Raw genomic sequence first — 19727 nt, 5'->3', positions numbered from 1 at the left:
TTCTGTCACCGTTCATGCCAGGATGATGGCTGATCTACAGACATTGGATCCTTCCCTCCAGCAGCTTCAGGTTTTCTCTTAAGATCTTGTGAACCTAGCCAGAGGAGGAAGGTGGAAATTTGGATTGCAGCAAGCTGATATTGTGTGGCAAACCACTGTGCGAGATTGATGAACTGTGTCTTTTTTTTTCAGTTAGTGATTTTTAGTCGATTGTTCCTGTCAATGAAAAGAGAACCTTAGCTGAACCCGGCATCCTCTCTTTGCTGCTACACATGGCACGCTGCCTAGAGACTTGCTTGTGGGATTTCTGACCGTCTTTTTAGCCTTTCTCTATTCCAGAACAAACTGAGCAGTGGCAGTAGCAGAAACAAAATGAGGCTGAACTCTCTCTCCTTTTGGGAAAAATTATATCTATGTCTAAAGCAGACACAAACCTACCTTATATTTAAACAATTGTCTTTGCCAGTTCTGTTCTCCTCAGCCTAGGACTGGAAGCAATTGCCTTTCAAAGGAAGGGATTATGTATCAAGGCACTGCTATTGTAATGAGAGTAAACCTCTATGCAGTAGTCCTACTTCAATGTACATAGTTTTTTGGGGGGTAGGTGGAGATAGCATGCACATAGTGGCAGAGAGGGGAGTGAAACTGGGATCTCTGTATTTGCTGTGTTGCAGTCAATTAGATATTTTACTTATGCTTAATTTGCATCACTCACTCACTAATAATCCTAGATTTAAGTTTGCAATTATTCTCACTGCCAAATAGAGCCTCCATTCTATTCCTTTTACTCATGCATCTCTACGCCAATTCCTCGGAGTTCTCAGGAGCAACCAAAACACAAACGATTCAGCTGAAGGACCTCTAGATTTACTCCTGACAGTGAAATGCATGCTTAAATTTATATATCGCTTCTAAAAAATGCTTGGGCTTAAATGTTTAATAGGCCATTCGGGTGGGGAAACAAACATTCAAAAGTTACTAATATCTATCAAAAGCCTTAGCATACATGCCCTTAGCATTCATACCTGAGAAAAGTATAAAGGCCATGGACTAATAGTCCACCAGACAGATCTTATAAATCACGATGGAACATAGAAGTGTGTAGTACCCAAATCAGCATTTCTTTTTAGCCTAATCCTCACTTTGAATCTATGATGACAAGCAACAGGAAGCCTGTGCAGATCCTGAAATATGGATGCAGGTGGTTCTGGTGACCAGTGGCTTAGCTAATGATTGTGTAGCCGGGTGCCAGGTTCAAAATGTTGCCCCTGGAAGTCACAACCGCACCTGGGCGTGACACCACGCCTGGGCTTTTTGAAAAGTAAAAATTGGGAGGAACCCACCTCATCCCCCCAGCAGCTCACCACCCACTTGCTCTGCTGCCTCCCCCTAGTCAGTGGCATAGCTAAGGCATCTATCTGCTCCCCGGGGTCAAAGAAGATTTTGTAACCCCCCCCTGCATGATAAAATCAAATTTAATTAAGTCAGTAAATAAAAAGTTATTGTTCCATGCTGTACCATAATAACATCTAATTGGCACTCAGAACAATCAGTCTTATAGGTCAGATTGGAGTTATGCAAATCTACTTTTTGTTCCACAAGCCAATTGTGTTTTCATTTTCTGGTTAATTGACCATAACTTCTGATAGAATACAGATATTCCAGTGCGGTTTGATTCATTGCACTCTGCATTAAATTACCTTTCCAATGATATATAACACAATGGTATTATTCATACTTACCAAGATTTTTACAATTTTGGTCACTACTGTCAAGCTCAGTTTGCTGCCCCCCTAAAGCTTGATGCCCTCTGCACCCCCTTAGCTATGCCACTGCTGGTGACCCACTCCTGTAACCTCCCAGGGCCTTATGCAGAACCATATTTGAAACCTTGGATATCTCTGACCTGTAAACCACTTCCTTCTTTCTCTGTGCTACTTACAGAGGTTATCTTAGAGCTGCAGGGTTCCAGGTCCTACACCAGACACCTGGTGTCTTTTATAACCAAGGGCTCCCTGTGGTGAATGTAATTGTTAACAGAACAGAACTCAATTCTCCATAACTAGGAGCAAAATTACTACTTTCCTTGAGGTATGATGACGTGGTGACTGCATCGTTAATGAACTGTGCTGAGCTTCTTCAGAATTCCACACAATGGAATGGATTTGCCATACCTGCACACTCAGGTGCTTTTATGCTGCATACACTCAATCACACCTTTGTCGCATCTGTTATAATCGTGAATAACAAACATCAGTTAGCCCTGTATTCACAGTCACTAATGTGGATTAGAATCCCCACTCTTCACATATACATACATTCATCTTCCCTTTAAGTCCATGTTGCTCAAACTGTGGGTCGGGACTCACTAGGTGGGTTGCGAACCAATTTCAGTTGGGTCCCCATTCATTTCAATTTTTTACTTTTAATATATTAGACTTCATGCTCCCATGGTATGTGGCTGCACCCTGGGGGAAATGTTATAGATCTGTGTATATGCTATTAGCAATGATAGTCAATGGGACTTACTTCTGGGTAAGTGTGGGTAGGATTGCAGCCTAGGGTTGTTAAAAATGGTCCTGCTTGATGATCTCACTTCCGGTGGGTCCTGACAGATTCTCATTCTAAAAAGTGGGTCCTGGTGCTAAAAGTTTGAGAACCACTGCTTTAAGTAGTCTTATTGTGAGAGTGACAAGGTACTTAAGAGATATTAAGGGGTAGGTAATATGTATTGAATAAGTTTGTGCGCATTCCCTGTTGATTATGTAACATGTGCACCAGTTTGTCATGGGGTCCTACATTCTCACAAATTGTAATGGCTAATCAAGGCATAACTCACCTCCAGGTGAAAATCATCTTGGGAATCTGACTTCAGTTATTAATTGGTAATTCCTAGGTCACTAGCAAAATATGCAACAATTCTTGTTCACTGCTCAGAAGTGGTACAAATTAAATAGAAATTACTTTGAATTAGATTATGAATATAAGCAATTCCCACACAGGGCCAGCATTTAATAAGTCTTTGTATCATCTTGATGGTTTTTCGACTGGGTTCTGGCAAGTGTTTAATAAAACAAGTTGGTAAACATTGTCTGGGATCTTGCTTTCTCTGCCTCCCAATTATCACAGTACTGGTGTTCTCAAAGTAGGTCCTGTAGAGACTTTGGCAAGCCGTAAGCAAGTCACTCTGTGTTCTCTCCTGTGACATTCACAGGGCTCTTCTGTGGCATTCATCTGTCTTGCCACAATGCAATTGCAGATGGTAACCAGGCTCCGGTGTTGCACAGCAGATGGGTTCCTTTCTTGTGTCAATTAGAGTTGCTACTGAATTTTGCCAGAAGTAAATTTTAGAGGTTTCTGATCAAGTAAAACACCTGGGAAATTTCCAGGGAAATAAAATAACCAGTGAGGCCAGGCAAAATTCCTTAATTCCTCTGCATGTCTCTACATTGGCAAAAGGCAATTTTGAGCTGCATTTGGAAGCTACTACTTGGTCAAAACAGTCCAGAAATTCTGCGGAGCTCAAACGCATTTTCAGTGATTTACGTGAAATTTCTTTGGGGGTATACATAGTTGCATTATGTACAGTAACATGCAGTTATGAATGAAGCTGTTTTTTTCTTTGGAAGGGGATTATAATTTGTTCTGTGTTTTCATTTTTGACAGTTTTGCATTGCTTTACTGTCATAGGCACTCAAATTTCCACAAATGATCTGCTGTTCTCTTTTCTGTTCCTCTGGATGCATAATGGAAATCTGACACGTACATTCAGGGAACCAAATCATTGAAAACTTGGGTTTAAGTTTGGTTCAGCATATTTTTTCATGTGTCATTTCAGTTGCTAACTTTAAAAATATTTCACTGAGGCACTTTAAATAGGTGCAGAAACATTTTAAGTTGAATAATATCAAGTTTTTTTGCTTGCAGTCTAACTCTATATATAAAATGAATACAGTGATGATGATGATGATTGAGAGAAAATATTTAATTTATTGGATATTTTAAAATTTTTTTGGGTTTTTAAAAATGTTTTTTGCACACATGATATATACAAAAGAATTTTTTAAAAAATACAATTGCAAGTTGAATGCTTGGCTTTTGAATCATGTACAGTATTCTGAACCAGTTGCCACCTTTCTTTGTTTAGGATTTCAGTTCAGGTTTAAAGTAACAAAGAGATTTTAGGATCGGGTTAAGTTTTGAGTCACTGAAAAATGTGCTCTGAACCGGTTTGGTTCCAGGTCTGATCAACTCTTTGCTTATGATTATTAATATAACTGCTTGTCTATCTTCTAAAGACATTGTCTTTCCCAGCATAGGCCTCTTTGTTCTTGTTCTTCTTCGTTGAACTTTGTTTAGCCAAAGTAGGAGCATCCACTTCAGTTGAGCATCTAATCGGTTCAGGAGCAGCAGATTCCCTTCTAAAACTTGGGCACTGAAAATAGTGGCCTCATTTTGCTTCTGTCAGATCTTGGAAGCAGCATTGTATGTCCCTTGCATGAAGACTACCTTGTTTGTTCTCAATGCAGTTTGTGAAGGTGCTGGGCAAAAAAATTGATCAATTATTTTTGCAGGTTTGTGCACTTAATGCTTTTATTGTGGCAAATGTCCTGTCTCGGTAGGACTCAGAATGTCCCAATTAAACTACAGCTAAATTATGCCCTTTTGTTCTGGAAAGTGACTTGTTAAATGCATGAGTAAACAGAAGTGGCGCTGTAGGGAAAACCTTTTGGAGAAAGGGATTTTCATAATTTAAAAACAGGGATGAATCGCTCTAGGCAAAATAAATAACCATTGTAGCCAAATGCACAAGATGCTGACCTTTGGTTTGGATGACCTCAGTTCAAGTTGCTATTCTGCCATTAGTGACTAACCTTAAATCACCCAGATGACCTGTATGGCCCTTTCCCCTCCCCCTTTTTAATTTTAGTCAGCCTTTACAAGACAGAAATGGAAAGAGAGCATCTAGAAATGCTCAGGTATTCCTAGCTTTTGGAAAAACTTAGAATGACTTTCCCTCCCATTTTTATAATTAATTTTAGGGGACCAGAACAGGCACTTTAGCCTTTATTCAAGGGAAAATAACCATGTGAGGGGGCAGGGTTTGGAAAGACATTTGGAAGGGACTTGGTACAGTGAGTAAAACATTGCAGGCATTCTGTAAACATAGTGCCCAGTCTGTAAACATAGTGTCCCCAAAAGCAACTGTCTTTTCTCTATAAGTTCATGGTTGCCATTCATTCCTATCTCTGTAGCAGTATTTGATGAAGACTAAACCAACTCCTTGCCTCTTGTGAGCAGCTCATCCTTACAAGTCAAGCCTCCATGCTGCAGTGTGCATTGTAACAAACTTGGTGTTATTTTCTGGTTACTCTAAGCTTAAAATGTGGTAGAGTGCTGGGATCTGGCTTTCTGGGGGGGGGGGGGGAGGTTCTGGCCTGTGTGCAGGTTCCTACTTGCTTTTGAATGGAATGTGTTGCAATTTTTTTTTTCCCAGCAGAGGAAAGGAGGTCATGTGGAAAGTGTAGTAGTCCCTAATAATAGGACAATGATCCTATCGATAATAGAGGCCCTTGAGCAAGCATGGCTTTAACATGGGGCAAAACATGTATAAATCGGGAGCTTTGTCAGAAGGCTAATATTCCTGGATGTGCTGACTCTCCATCTCTTCTGTCTTTTCCTGCAGGTGTCCATTACCAACACTATATTGTGCTGAAAATGTCTAACAGCAACACAACCCAGGAGACACTGGAGATAATGAAAGAGTCAGAAAAGAAACTGGTTGAGGAATCTGTGAACAAAAACAAATTTGTATCCAGGTCTCCGAGTAAAGAGGAAGTTGAGAAGGATGGGGAGGAGATCAGTACACGGCAAGAATCTCAGGTAACTAGTGGATGAGCTATCACAGATATAGTCAGATCAATAGGTCAGTCAAAGCCCATTATTGTTTAGTTAATCTGTGGAACTCCTTGCCGCAGGATGTGGTGATGGCATCTGGCCTAGATGCCTTTCAAAGGGGATTGGACAAATTTCTAGAGGAAAAATCCATAACGAGTTACAAGCCATGATGTGTATGTGCAACCTCCTGATTTCAGAAATGGGCTAAGTCAGAATACCAGATGCAAGGGAGGGCACCAGGATGCAGGTGTCTTTTGTTGTCTTGTGTGCTCCCTGGGGCATTTGGTGGGCCACTGTGAGATACAGAAAGCTGGACTAGATGGGCCAATGGACCGATCCAGCGAGACTGTTCCTATGAGCTGCGTGGAAGCCTCTGCAGAGCTCCCAAGCTGTGGAGAATGAAAAAACTAATGATCGTGACACACTTCCAGTTTCCAATCGCAAACCCAAAGTGAGTCACAATAATTATTTTTTTCATTCTCCATAGCTTGGGGAGCCCCGTGGGATCATGTCACTGCATTCCTCCTTCCCCACCCTTTAAAGGGGCAAAGGCAGAGGTTTTCAGGTGGGGGCGTCACAACACCGCGGTTTGAGAACCTCTGTATTATATGGTTGTGGCCATGAGGACTTTTGTTTTCAATTTTTCCAAAGTTAAAACATACACTCGGAAACACAGGACATAGCAGTCATCACGCAAGTCCCTTACGCAAGGATTTGCAGTCTACAGTTCGGTGAGGTGGAAAGACAGCAAAGGGGAAAGAAGGGACAGGAGAGGAAAAGTTATACAAAGAGTGAACTTCAGCAAGTGTAACTGCATGGGTTTCATTTTAGTTGAAGAGGACAACTGAATGGCTAAGCATAGGCTTCTCAGAAAAGATGGATTTTGAGGCTGGTTTTGAAGGAAGGGGGAACGCTAGCACCAGGACTTTAACTCTGCTCAATTTTAAGTGTGTGACCAAATCCATAACTGGTGTAGTTCATTTGAATTGGTTGTGCCTTGTTTTCTAGACAAGTAGCATTTATTTCTTTGTTTGACCTACAAAAGTTAATGTCATAGGTATCCCCCCCCCCCCCAGTATCTAAAATTATAACCTGTTCCATGAGACATTAGATCAGTGTTTCTAAAACTCTGGGTCGGGACCCACTGGGTGGGTCATGAGCTTATTTCAGGTGGGTCCCTATTCATTTCAATATATTATTTTTAATATATTAGACTGGATGCTACCATGGTATGTGAATGCATTTGGGGAAATGTTACAGACCTGTACTTTTACTCTGTATATCCCTTTAACAATGATAATAAATGGGACTTACTCCTAGGTAAGTGTGGATAGGATTGCAGCCTAGGATTGTCAAAAATTTCCTGCTTGATGCGGTCACTTCCGGTCATGACATCACTTCCGATGGGTCCTGACAGATTCTAAAAAGTGGGTCCTGGTGCTAAAAGTTTGAGAACCACTGCTTTAGATAAAATGTGCTTGGGAAGTAATGGCAACATAATTTGGTGGTGATCAAGTTGAACAGCTAATCGCAAACCCTTTGGCTGTTGGGATGGTTATGTCATGAGAATACAGAATTAGATTTAGTCCACGAACCAAGCCTAAAGTTGTCACCATCTTATTGATTTCAGTAAGATCAATGAGGGTTGCAATCGCTTTTTTTAAAAGCTATTCTGAGGCTAGGGGAGCCCTGCAGAAGAGTCTGCGGGCTCCCCGCACTCTCCTGAGGGGCTGGTGCTGTCAGTGGTAAGTTTTTAAAAAAACCAAAAACCTTTTGTCTCCAGCAGTGGTACGATTGTGGTGAACATGTCGCTTCTTTCACCAATGCCAACCCCTTAAGGGGGCAGAGCCAGGGCTTCCCTGGCTGGAGCATTGCAATGCCCCAGTTTAGGAACCACTGCCTTAAGGCATACCATCTGAAAAATGCATGGGGCAACATCATAACCATATGATGATTGCAAAATCATAGGGCAGCAGTTTTTCATTTTATAGTCACTAAAGAGAGGCACACAACTAGAACAAGCTTTGATATCAGTGGAGAAAGTTCAGCAGCTTTTGTAAGTTATGTTTTCCTTGCTAGTGACAGTACATTTCTGTGGCATTTTACAAACACTGTAAAAAGATCAGACTTTCCAAATTTATCATTTTAAATATTTAAATGCCGATGAAAGGTCATTTATACAGGATGAGCACCAGAATGGTAAGTGCAGCAACAGTACAGCTTATATTGCCTCCTTTCAGGCAGGTAGGTAGAAGGCGCCTTCTGTTTTTGAAGTGCCTGAAACAGATGCACAGACAGTGCTTAGCCAGCCAAATTTGCTACAGATCTATGGTGTGCACTTAGGGCAGCAGATCGTGTGACACTAGGCAGAGTTTGGGGTGGTAGCCAACTAGCAGCAGAATTAGTACAGTAGGCTTTCAGTAATCTGGCACCATTGGAACCTAGGTGGTGCCAGTTTATTGGATATGCTGGACAGATCAGGAGATACTATCCTGCCCTTTATGGTCCCCATTGCTATAGCAACAGTGTCACTACTTGCATTACTGCCAAGCTGCTTTGGTTGCCCCCGAGCAGTTTCCGTAGCTTGTCTCGGCAATGGCATCACCAAACCAGGCATGACTGTGCCTGCAGAGAGGCTGGCAAGGTCAGGAGTCCACTCCCAAGCTGGGAGTAGTCATGGACATTTTTGCACCTTTAAAAACATTGCCTCTAAAACGATTTCTTTGTATCTGGTTTCTCTGAAACATTTCAGATATTATACCTTAAGGGGCCTTCTGTTTCAATCAGTACAGTGATGGAAATATTCACACAATTTGCTTGGAAAACACCAAAGTTATGGGCATCGGAAGACAGAGTGGCTCGCCACTAAACTTCAATGTAAAGCAAATGGATTTTTTTATCCAGTAAAACACAAACAATGGAATTGCTGCAAGTGTACTACCTATTTCCCACTTCTTGGGAACGTGAATCTTCCAGAAAACCACTATTATCAGGACACAACCAGTGCAGGTCGACATTTTCTTTGGGGGTGGGTGGCATTTTGCAGTCCTGGCCCCATCGCAGCATAGTTGCAAATGTTTGGGATGCTTGTAATGCAGAGGATATTTGGTTTTTCCAAGCATGCATCTTGCATTGCATAGAATACATAAACTGAATAGCTTTTCTATCTCCTTCTCTTCCCCACCCCTTTTTCTTTTTCCTTTTTTTGCAGAGGCGGACATCAAATCATGGACATGCTAGAAAAAGAGCCAAGGTATGAAATTGTCAGTTTCTGTTTTCTTGTTTGTACTGTTTGTTTGTGATGCTGTAGGGCTGGAGCTTAAGGAAGACCATGTCTGACTCATCCTGATGCCATCATCTTCAGCACTAAGTGGTTTAAATGTGACTTGTCAGCTCCCTCAATTCCTTTACCCTGTGCCCTTAAGACCTTGCACTCAGTGTGCAGTGCGCCCTAGTAAAAATGCTTTTTACTCCTAGATCCTATTGTGATTTTAAAGTGCCTCCCCTCTGTAAATCAGTCATGCATTACATTCAGACAAGGGTAGAGGGGTGTGTTTGGTTACCATTCTCAGAGGTTATCTCTTAACTATGAAGCTCCCTCCCTTTTGAAAATAACTGAAGCCTGAGCATCAACCTGTTTTATAGTTATCAGTCTCTGTTTTTACACTACCCTGTATCCATCTATGTTTTCTCTTGTAACTGGCTGTTGCCACATGTATTATGTATGTATGCCAATAAAGGTTATTGGATTGGATTGGCCTGAGCATCATCTGGAAGCCAGGCAACTACTTTCTATTTTGGCTAGTTTTTAAGTAGCCAAACTTAGTACTAGTTCTCACTAAGGTGGTAAACCCATGTCTGGGCTGACCCAAACTGCAGGTTGCTTACATGACTGAATGCTCATACAGAGGACTCTTGCTCTCCACAGGCAATCTCTTCCAGGATTCCCGTGGATACAGATTTCCATGGATAATCATCCATTGGGGGGGGGGAACGCCCGCTGGCAAACTGTGCCCTTCAGAAGCCTCCAGCAGATCTTTTGAGGTATGGGGAAGACTGCGCATAACCTCCCCACACCTTAGAAAACCTCCTGGACTTGACCAGAAGGCACTTCCAGTTGTGTCCAGGAGGTCCTTGAGGCCCTTCATATGTGAGTTCATAACCCTTGTTGAGCTAAATCTGTGGGCACTGAACCTGTGGCTAAGGAGGGCCCACATCCCACTGTATCTCTTTCGCTCAAAACAAAAAAACTAACTCTGTGTACTTGCATTTTTCTTTGTCAGGCACAAGGTTGTTTTTTTTTTTTATGGTAACTGAACTTTTTTTTGTATGGAGGAGCATTTGGTTATGGAAGATCTGAGCACATTCTGAAATGGTACAGCCCAGGCGCAGTTATCATTTCAGTGAGGACTAGACCTTAATAGAGGGTTGAGTTTTTAACTCATTTGATTATTCTTAATGTGAAACGTGAACAGAATTTGATGGTTCCAAAGCTTCAACTCTTTGAGATGCATTGGGCCGTAGATTTTCAGATAAATAACTATTTAAGTGCATTTTCTCTCTGCTTTAGTTTTTGTATGCATTTCTCATATGTGGGTCTCCCATGTTCAAGAGAACTTCATTGGATAGATAGCTGTCATCCGCAGCAACATATTTTAGCATGAATGTGTTTAGCTGGATAAAAATACTTGTGCTGAGTCACTTTGCATGCACCAAAGTAACCAAATCTGAGGCAGATCTTTATTTTAAGAATTTTCTTTGTGCTACTAGCGGATCACCAAGAATAGCCAGGTTTGTCAAGGAAGGCAGGTAAAGCATCAGCACAGAAATGACAGACTTTTAATTAAGGCAGGAAGAACTTAGTCATGCAGTTTTTGCCATTTATCTGAAGTGGTTTAATAGTCAGCAAATTACTTAATGGGTTCGTTGTGCTGCAGGGAAGCCCAGTCAATGTAGCTGACCTTCAGGATGCTGTGTTAGCAGAGGCTAAGTGGTGCAGCAGATTAGCAGGCTAGCCTTTTGCCTCCAGGGGTGGCAGATTTGAATCCCTATTGATGATCTTAGAGGAAGAATTCCTGCTAGCTTTGTGTCTGCAAATCGCTATGCAGTTGGTACCCTCCATTTCAGTTACCACCTGTGAGTTACCACCACAGTGGGGAAAAAGTGCATTACTAATTAGAATAGCACTAACTAAAATAATGTTTGTTGGGCTAACAGCTCAGTCAACATCGAAGGGTGCTCTAGTTGCCTGCATCTTACCACAGAGATTTTACTTTTCAGTCAAATTCAAAGTTGAAGCTAGTTCGGAGCCTGGCTGTGTGTGAAGAATCCTCTAGTCCCTTTGTAGATGGGCCATTGGAGACCCAGGTAAGCCAAACTGCAATCGGATAATTTAAATAGGACAGAGACCACTTCTAATGGTGATTCTTTCCTAGTTTCAGCAAGAGTTAGAAGCTTACCAATACCCTGTAGTGCAGGGGTGCTCACACTTTTTTGGCTCGCGAGCTACTTTGAAACCCAGCAAGGCCCGGAGATCTACCAGAGTTTTTTTTTCAATGTTCGCGCCATCATAACATAACATTTATGTGTACAATGTATGTTGGTGTACCTTGAGCCCCACTGAGTATAACAGGACTTACTCCTGAGTAGACATGCCTAGGATTAGGCTGTGAGGCTGCAATCCTAGCCACACTTACCTGGGAGTAAGCCCCATTGAGTACAATGGGCCTTACTCCCGGCGTTTCCTTCCAGAGGCACCTGAAGGGGGGGTTGGCACTCCGTGATCTACTCATTTTGCCTCGCGATCTACCGGTAGATCGTGATCCACCTATTAAAAGGGAAAATGGGTTGCTCACATGATAAGGGTATATTATTGGCAGTGTTGGAATAGAACACTGGGGCTTCTTAATTGCTATCTGCCATATTTAAGCACAGAGCCCCTGGCCACAGTGATATGAGTTTGTATTTGTATGTGGCATGTTCCAGTCACCAGACCATAATCGTAAAGCGTGGAATAGAGACAAGGCCTTAATAGTGATGCAAGCAAGGTATTCATCTCTAGGGATACCGAATTGTGCCTACAGGCAGAGTTCTGGAGGAGACCTGAACATCATCTATTGTACACTTTTTCCTCTTTATACATACCTAATCTGTTCCTGAAAACAGCCCTTATAGTGAAAATCTGGATAATGAGTTCAAGGGGAAAAATTCTCATTCCAAAGCCATTCCAAGATCACTCTAAGTACCTCATGCTATAAGGAAAAAGTTGTGTGAGCCAATAATAATTATAGAGTAAATAACATTTCATAATGTAACCCAACATCAATAAAGTGAGGGGGGGCATTTCGGGCATATGGACTGAAAGACCCATCTAGTTCATCCTGCTATTTCCAAGGCTTGAATCATTTACCTCCCTGTGCATTGCAAATAAGCTATTTACTCATAGTGCCTTTAGGAGAAAACAAGTATGTTGCTTAAAGGTGACTCCAGAGCTGTAACCCCAGGTAATTCAAGCAAGCAAATACTTAGGCACAAAATGCAGCATATGCTGGTCAATATGACCCTGAACCAACATTCCTTCCCAGATACAACTACAGTGATCTTTTTGTGATTCCTGAGTGCGTTAATTGTGATACATCAGCTCTGTTTCCTTCCAAATACTTTTTTTTTGTTGCTAGGATATTGTACAGTTGCACATCAGTTGCCCCTCTGACAAGGAAGATGACAAGTCTGCAAAAGAAGGTGTTGACAAAGAAGAAAAAGAGAAAAATAAGGAGAAGGCCCCCAAGAAAATGCTGTCTAGAGGTGAGATAATCTCAGACTCTGAATATGGTATTTGGGCAAAAATTAATCAGCAACAGCTGTTCTGTAATCTGTAAAGAGTCTGACACTAACTGAGAGCCAGGATGGTGTAGTGGTTCTGGTATTAGTCCTGGAAGATCCAGATTCAAATCTCTGCTCAACCACGAAGCTTCCTGAGTGACCTTGGGCCAGTCACTATCAGCCTAACTTACTGGGTTGTTGTGAGAATACAAGGAACCATGTACACCATCTTGAACTCTTTGGAGGAAGGGTATTATAAAAATGTGAGAAATAAATCAACAGTTGTGTTTGTCATGTGAGATTTAATTTGAGCACACATGGGACAAGATGTAATAAGAGGGCATCTGCTCTTGTTCAGTACATGGAGATGTTTGTTTCCATCAAGTAAGATAGGATTGCAGTCTAAGTCTTACTGAACACAATGGGCTTACTTCTCATTAAAATAAATACTGTTTTCAAACACCTCTATACATTTGGACATCATTTGAAAGCACATCTTGAGTCAAAGGAGCAAAACCAGCAGTTCAGTCATAAAAATCTAATCACATGAATATGTTTATAGGGTTAAAGAAGGGTTCCAGTTCCTGATGACCTCTTCTTGACAGTACTTGAGTATGTACATCTCATCGTTTAAGTCAGGGATGTCAAACTTGTTTTCATGCAGAAGGCCAAAGATAGCATTCATGGTTCCTGCTGAGGGCTGGAAGTGGCATCATTAAGCAGAAAGTGATTAAGCAGATGATAGCCAGAAATAAGCACTTCATTCTCACATAGAAACTCTTGCACTGCTGAACTTTGTCCAGCGCTTCCAGTGCATTGTTCAGTGTGTTACAAGGTTCTTTCTCTACTCAGAAGAGAAAATGTAACGTTAAATTAGCTAAACAAAGGCCTTTTTGGAGAAGGTTATTTGCATGAATATTTTACAGGTGAGAGATTGTTTTGACTGTTTTCCCCGCAGATGCTTTGGTGGAAGTTTATTTTTCTTAAATGTGAAATAGCTTTCTCATACTTGTCCACAGCATACCTTATGCTTAGTCCATTCATCACCAGGGTACATCTCATCACCAGGGTACATTTCATTTCCTGTTTCCCTTTTTGGGCTCTGTTCTGTAACTCATCCCCATCTTAGTTATGCAGGTTTCCATATCCCCTTAACTTCTTCTACTTCTCCTTCTTCTTTGTTGTAGGTTTTCCTGTTGTTCTCATCTTGATAACCTGTATGCATGTTGGTCTTTCTTATCCACTGGTTCGGGACCCGTAGTCTTGACTTAACATGGGTCCGAGCCCACATCTGGAGGGCCTCACCAAAACTCCAGGACATGACTGGAAGTGTCTCCCAGTCACATCTAGGAGCTTTCCTGAGGTGCGGAGAGGCCACACATGGCCTCCCTGTACCTCAGAAGACCTCCCAAAGGCTTCTGAGAGGCACTTGCAGTTTTTTGTCACAGGTACTTTCGATCATGTTTTGTGTTCGATCACTTTGTGTATGCACTCTTAGAATATGTTATAAAATTGCAGCAGCCAGGTGGCAAACTGCACCTGCCATCAATGAGACTCTTCCTACCCCCAAGGCTATACGAGATAATAGAATTGCAGAGCTATCCCGGGCAATGCCGCCATATGCTTAGCAAAGGTCAGAACTGAGTTGGCAACACTGGCAACTCAGTTTTCTTTTTCTGACTTTAAAAGTGCTTGTAGCCATTTAAGACTAGATAAAGATAAACCATCCTACAAATGGCAAGGGAAATTAGTTACAGCATGGGAAGGTGGAGCAGGCAATGGGTTAACGTATAAATATATCTTTTATTGGATCAGAATATTGGCATGTTTATCTCAAATATTATCTATTTGACTGGCAGATGCTCTCTAAGGCTTCATCCAAAGGTCTGCCCATTCCTGCTATCTGATCTGTTTTTAATTGATACTAAGGTTGAACTGGGAACCTTATAGATACAAAGCATATACTGTGCCACTTGGTTGTGGTCTTCAAAATAATTATTTGTAAGGTTATGTTACAAGGTGCAATCCAAAGCTTCGTAAGACTCCTGTGTATACGCAGCTCTTCTAGCATCAGAAGTTCCCCATTCCCTTTCACTAACTTGAAAATGTTGCATATATATGATGGAGAAGGAGAAATTGTGTGCTTATAGTCTATCTGCTTGTTGGCCTTTGGGAATATAACTCTCTTTCCTAACTCCCTTGTTCATTGCAGTATGGTGTTCAACTTTGCTGTAGCCAGCTGAGCATGTTTACCTGCTAGACCAGGGGTCGACAACCTTTTTCCACATAGGGGCCATACTATCTATCAATAGTAAGAATGCATGTGCATTTGATACACAAGCGCCAACCTCCCAATTGGCCATAGAGCTAAGAAAAAAAGAGATGGGCACAATGTGGAGAGACATTCCCAGACAGAGAATGGCACTCAAAGGAAGCTTCTACCCTTGATCTACTTACACTGTGGAAACCTTATAGAGACAGAATTATACACTTTTTTAGGACCATCACAGGCTGGATGATTTTGGGGGTTAGGCCGGATCTGAGCTGTAGGTTTATGCACGGGAAAGATAGAGTGGATATAGAGATGCTCTTTACAATCTCACATAACACCAGAACCAGGGGACATCCACTAAAATTGAGTGTTGGAAGAGTTAGGACAGACAAAAGAAAATATTTCTTTACTCAGTGTGTGGTTGGTCTGTGGAACTCCTTGCCACAGGATGTGGTGATGGCATCTGGCCTAGACGCCTTTCAAAGGGGTTTGGACAAATTTCTGGAGGAAAAATCCATTACGGGTTACAATCCATGATGTGTATGTGCAACCTCCTGATTTTAGAAATGGGCTATGTCAGATGCAAGGGAGGGCACCAGGGTGAGGTCTCTTGTTATCTGGTGTGCTCTCTGGGGCATTTGGTGGGCCGCTGTGAGATACAGGAAGCTGGACTAGATGGGCCTATGGCCTGATCCAGCGGGGCTGTTCTTATGTTCTTAGGTTGCCTACCCTTGAGCTAGACTGAGAGAACAACTCTCTTCAGCCTGAAATATATATACATGTCCATAGAATGAGTCAGAGATTGCAATAAGTTAAATGGAGTTGGCAGTCACCAACAAGATGCATTTGCTTTTCTCTTATCCTGGATCCTGTAAGCAATCATAGGATTATCTTTCCATCCAGAAAACACAAGAAACTGGGATTTATCCAAAGAGTTTGCAAGAGTTTGTGGCTTGAACACTCTGTTCTTAGTCTGTTCTGATTCTTTGGATTGTCTCTCTGTAAGCAAGACATTTCTTGAGTGTGCTACTGTTGTTTTTGTTATAGATTCCAGCCAGGAATACACGGACTCCACTGGAATAGATTTACATGAATTTTTAGTAAATACACTGAAGAAAAATCCAAGGTAGGCTCCAGCTTGGTTGCATGGCAAATTTGAAAGTGGAGGAAGAGCTGTCCTTGCAGGTTAGGATTGTTGAAGGCAGAATAAGGAAGGGAGGAAGGGGTAGTGGCAGCTGCTGGAATCTGGAGGTAGTTCTTCTTAAGGGCATGCCTGGTTCCAGGATTGCAGGATATGTATGCAGGGAAGTGAAGAACCGTTAATAGATTTCTTAACTTGTACAAGGAAGGAAATATTAAGGAGTAGGTGCAGAGAGCTATAGAGTGCATTCTTACTTTGCCAAGCCCTTCTGTCCCCAAGCACGCACTTGGTCTATGTGTATCTCTCCTGGTGCCTCCAGTGGCCTCTCATTCAGGTTTACTGAACAGGTCCATATCTAGGTACTGTCAGCACTAGTTAGCTTCAGCGACATTCACTGTGCCTCCTCGAACATCCTTGAAGCAGGGCTGGCCCATCCATGCAGCAGATGCAGTCAGTTGCATCAAGGAATGGATTAGTGGGGACACCGCTGCTTTTGTCTGCCCCATCCTCTGGTACTATCACTACTCTTCCTCCCATGTTCCCTGGATTTGAAAAGGAAGATAAAGTGTGGAGGAAAGGAGCATGGTGGCCTAGAGTATCTCCTGGGAGGAGTTGTAGGCCAGCACTTCCCAAACTTACCGGGCCAGTGATACCCTTCTCCTGCTGGTCACCCAGCCTGGAAGTAAGTGCTGATGATGTGCGACATGACATCATTGGTGCTTACTTCAGGTACCGTGGCTACAGAGGACCCTAACATAAGTGTAAATCTGATAAGGGTGGGTGGACCCTAAAAACTCAGCAGAGTGACATCTAGTATGTGGAGCAGAGCATCTGCTCCCTGGTGTGTCGCATCGTGATTGCATTGCTGAGTGGCTCAGTGAGCACAGCTCCCCTGACACCCCTGGGAACTTGTCGCAATGCCCCAGGGTGCCATAATGCCCAGTTAGGGAATTCCTGCTGTAGGCTACTGTTCTCCTTTACGGTTTCTCATCCCCTTCATCTCCCTTCCCCAGTACAGCAAGTGCAGGGGGAGGACAAAGTTCGACACTGTCACTAGGGAAAGGAGAGCAGTGAGTGGGGCAGAGGCAGTATTTAGTGTCTCACCTTAAGTGCTAAAGTTCTTGAAGACCATGAGAATGTGAAGCAGTTGAGTTATTGTATTATTGACCAATAAAGCAGTAGTCATTATTGTCCATAAGAACAGACAGAAGAGAAACAATTGATAGGGTATGTTATCTAAATACCCACCTTTAAATAGCATCCAAATATTTCCTCTAAAAAGTGTCTCCTGCTGTTCTAGACAGCATCAATATGGAGTGCCAGGCATGGGCAGTGTTCTGAAAGATTGTGTTTCATACTAATAATGCATATGCTGTGAGAGCCCATGGGGTATGGTGTCTGCAGAAACATAATTGCTGTGCAGAAATGGCTGCACACAAACAGAAAAGCTTTAGTTTTAACTTGCTGTATCTGTTGTGTCGCTGTCTGAGCAAGTCAAGTGTTGTTGCCTCTTGTGGAATTGGGTTGAGCTTTTTGCTTAATATCTTTTTTGGAGGGGGAATTTTTTCATAGATCTTTAATGAAAACTATATAGCTGTTTTTGCTCTGAATGCATTTTCTTCCCTTTCTTCCTGAACAGGGATAGGATGATGCTGCTAAAATTAGAACAGGAGATTCTGGAATTTATTAATGATAACAAGTAAGTACTGTGCTGGTTTGCGACTCAGAGTGGTTGCAGAGAGATGGATGAGTAAGAGCATTTATTGTGCTTCTTGTATAATAAAGCAGTTCTAATCTGTAGCCAAGTTTGCAAATGTGTATGTGTGGTTAAAAATCCTTATATGGGAGCTGCCTGATATAGAGTCTGTCTAGCCCTGTACTCTCTCCCTTGATTGGCAGGACACTTCTCAGGTGGGCTGTCCATGGCGGGGTCAGTCGTCCATAGGTGGGTAGATCCTCCCTCACAGGAAAGGCAGGTCAGGCAAACTTCTTCCTGTGGGGTGGTCTCTCCCTGTTTCCCCGCAGATTGACCTCGCCTTTGGATGAGCAGGTTGGGCTCTCATAGCTCCACTGGTCAGCTGGATTGACCAGTGTCCTTTCTCCTTTTTACCTGGGCAGAACTAGCTGATTTGGAGACCATGTGAAACAGCAGCTATTTGGCATGTGCAGTGTCCATCACTGTGTTAAATTTTCCTGCCTCCATTTTATTTCATTGGCTTCTGTTTGCAGGGGCAGGGAGAATCTTAGAGCAATTATGTCATGCCCTGCACTAAGATTTACTAGATGTTATTGGCGGAGGGGGATGGAAGAAGTGAACTGCTGCTGCTTTGGGCTATGCATTCTCTGTATGTAGAACTTTCCCAAGATCTGTTAAATGGAAATTTTAGAAATTGAAATATGATCTTCATATATACCAAAAGCACATTTACTTCCATGAAGCTATGGCTCTTTCTAGACGTGTATCTTTTAAAAGTAGAATGTCCTGGATTGGGCTCTGGCCAGATTGTGGATTGTTGGACCCAGTGGTTTAGCCCACCAGAAGGTTAGGTTGAATTCCTCCTGAAGGAGGTTCAGAGATTTGTTCTTGAAAACTGCATAGAGTGTTATATATGGTAGAAATCAGATTGGAAATCATGCTCCTAAAATTTCAGGCTATTACTGTTGTCTCCTTTGCACTGACTCTGCCAGATGTCCATAACTTATAAGACAAACATTGCCAAGGTATGATCTAGTTCAGTTCCTAGTACAGAAGTACATTTTGTCTACTAAATTTATGATGCAGCTATTCTTTTTAGATGGAGATTTTCCTATGTCCTGGCCCCCATTTGGGTATGATATAAAACGGCACATTTGTTGAAAAATGGATCTGATTTGGCTTAACTGTTTGCCAGCTAAATTGTTGAGTCGACTTCTTCACTAGAAACTCAGCCTGAATCCAGTGGAAGAGCTGATATATGAGATTCTAATTGATTCCAACTTGTGAAGATCTAGTGCAGGGGTGTCAAACTTAAGGCCCGGGGGCTGCATGCGGCCTGCGGAAGCTTTTTATCCGGCCCTCAGGCTCTCATCTGCTGATCAGTACTGTGGTGTTACTGCTGAAAGGGCAGCCCACGTGAAAATGGGGCTCTCTCATATCTTGAAATATGATCAAGATTTGTGTATTTTCTCTTCTGTTTGCAGCTAATGAGTTCCTAAGTAAGAAAAAAGTGCTTATTTTTTATTATGACCTGTTTAATGACATCACTTCCGGCCCTCAGCAGGCATCATGAATGCTATTCGGCCCTCGGTATGAAACAAGTTTGACACCCCTGATCTAGTGTGTGTAACAAGGCACACAAAACCTTAAGGCTCCCAAGGATGGGGGCTTTCTTTTTTTCTTACACACGAGTAGCATGGTTCTATTGTCTCGCAGAAAAACTTGCTGTCTAATCTTGGATTTTGAATTGAAGTAATTTGGGTATCCCAGCCGAAATGTGTTTGTCAGAGTAAAATCTCAAATTGGTTAAGGGGTTGCAAGAGAGTGCTGGAGTTTAGCATTCTAGTAAAGAATGTGGGATGTGGATATGGGGGTGTGCGATTATAGGCAATGTCATG

At 42.2% G+C, this 19727-nt stretch overlaps 1 protein-coding gene across 9 annotated transcripts in view; it reads left to right on the top strand.

Annotated features, from left to right (window-relative positions):
- Nucleotides 1-19727, top strand: part of R3HDM2 (R3H domain containing 2) — a 161127-nt gene that overhangs the window by 91315 nt on the left and 50085 nt on the right. For all 9 annotated transcript variants that reach the window (XM_066614315.1, XM_066614308.1, XM_066614312.1 and 6 more), the window contains 6 exons: nt 5687-5883; nt 9110-9151; nt 11179-11265; nt 12576-12702; nt 16040-16118; nt 17773-17832. In XM_066614315.1, the coding sequence (XP_066470412.1) occupies nt 5719-5883; nt 9110-9151; nt 11179-11265; nt 12576-12702; nt 16040-16118; nt 17773-17832 (560 nt within the window). In that variant the 5' untranslated portion in view covers nt 5687-5718. The remainder of the gene's footprint in view (nt 1-5686; nt 5884-9109; nt 9152-11178; nt 11266-12575; nt 12703-16039; nt 16119-17772; nt 17833-19727) is intronic.

This window comes from Tiliqua scincoides, chromosome 2, assembly GCF_035046505.1.
Source record: "Tiliqua scincoides isolate rTilSci1 chromosome 2, rTilSci1.hap2, whole genome shotgun sequence".
NCBI lineage: Eukaryota > Metazoa > Chordata > Lepidosauria > Squamata > Scincidae > Tiliqua > Tiliqua scincoides.
This window is presented reverse-complemented; position numbering and strand designations above follow the sequence as displayed.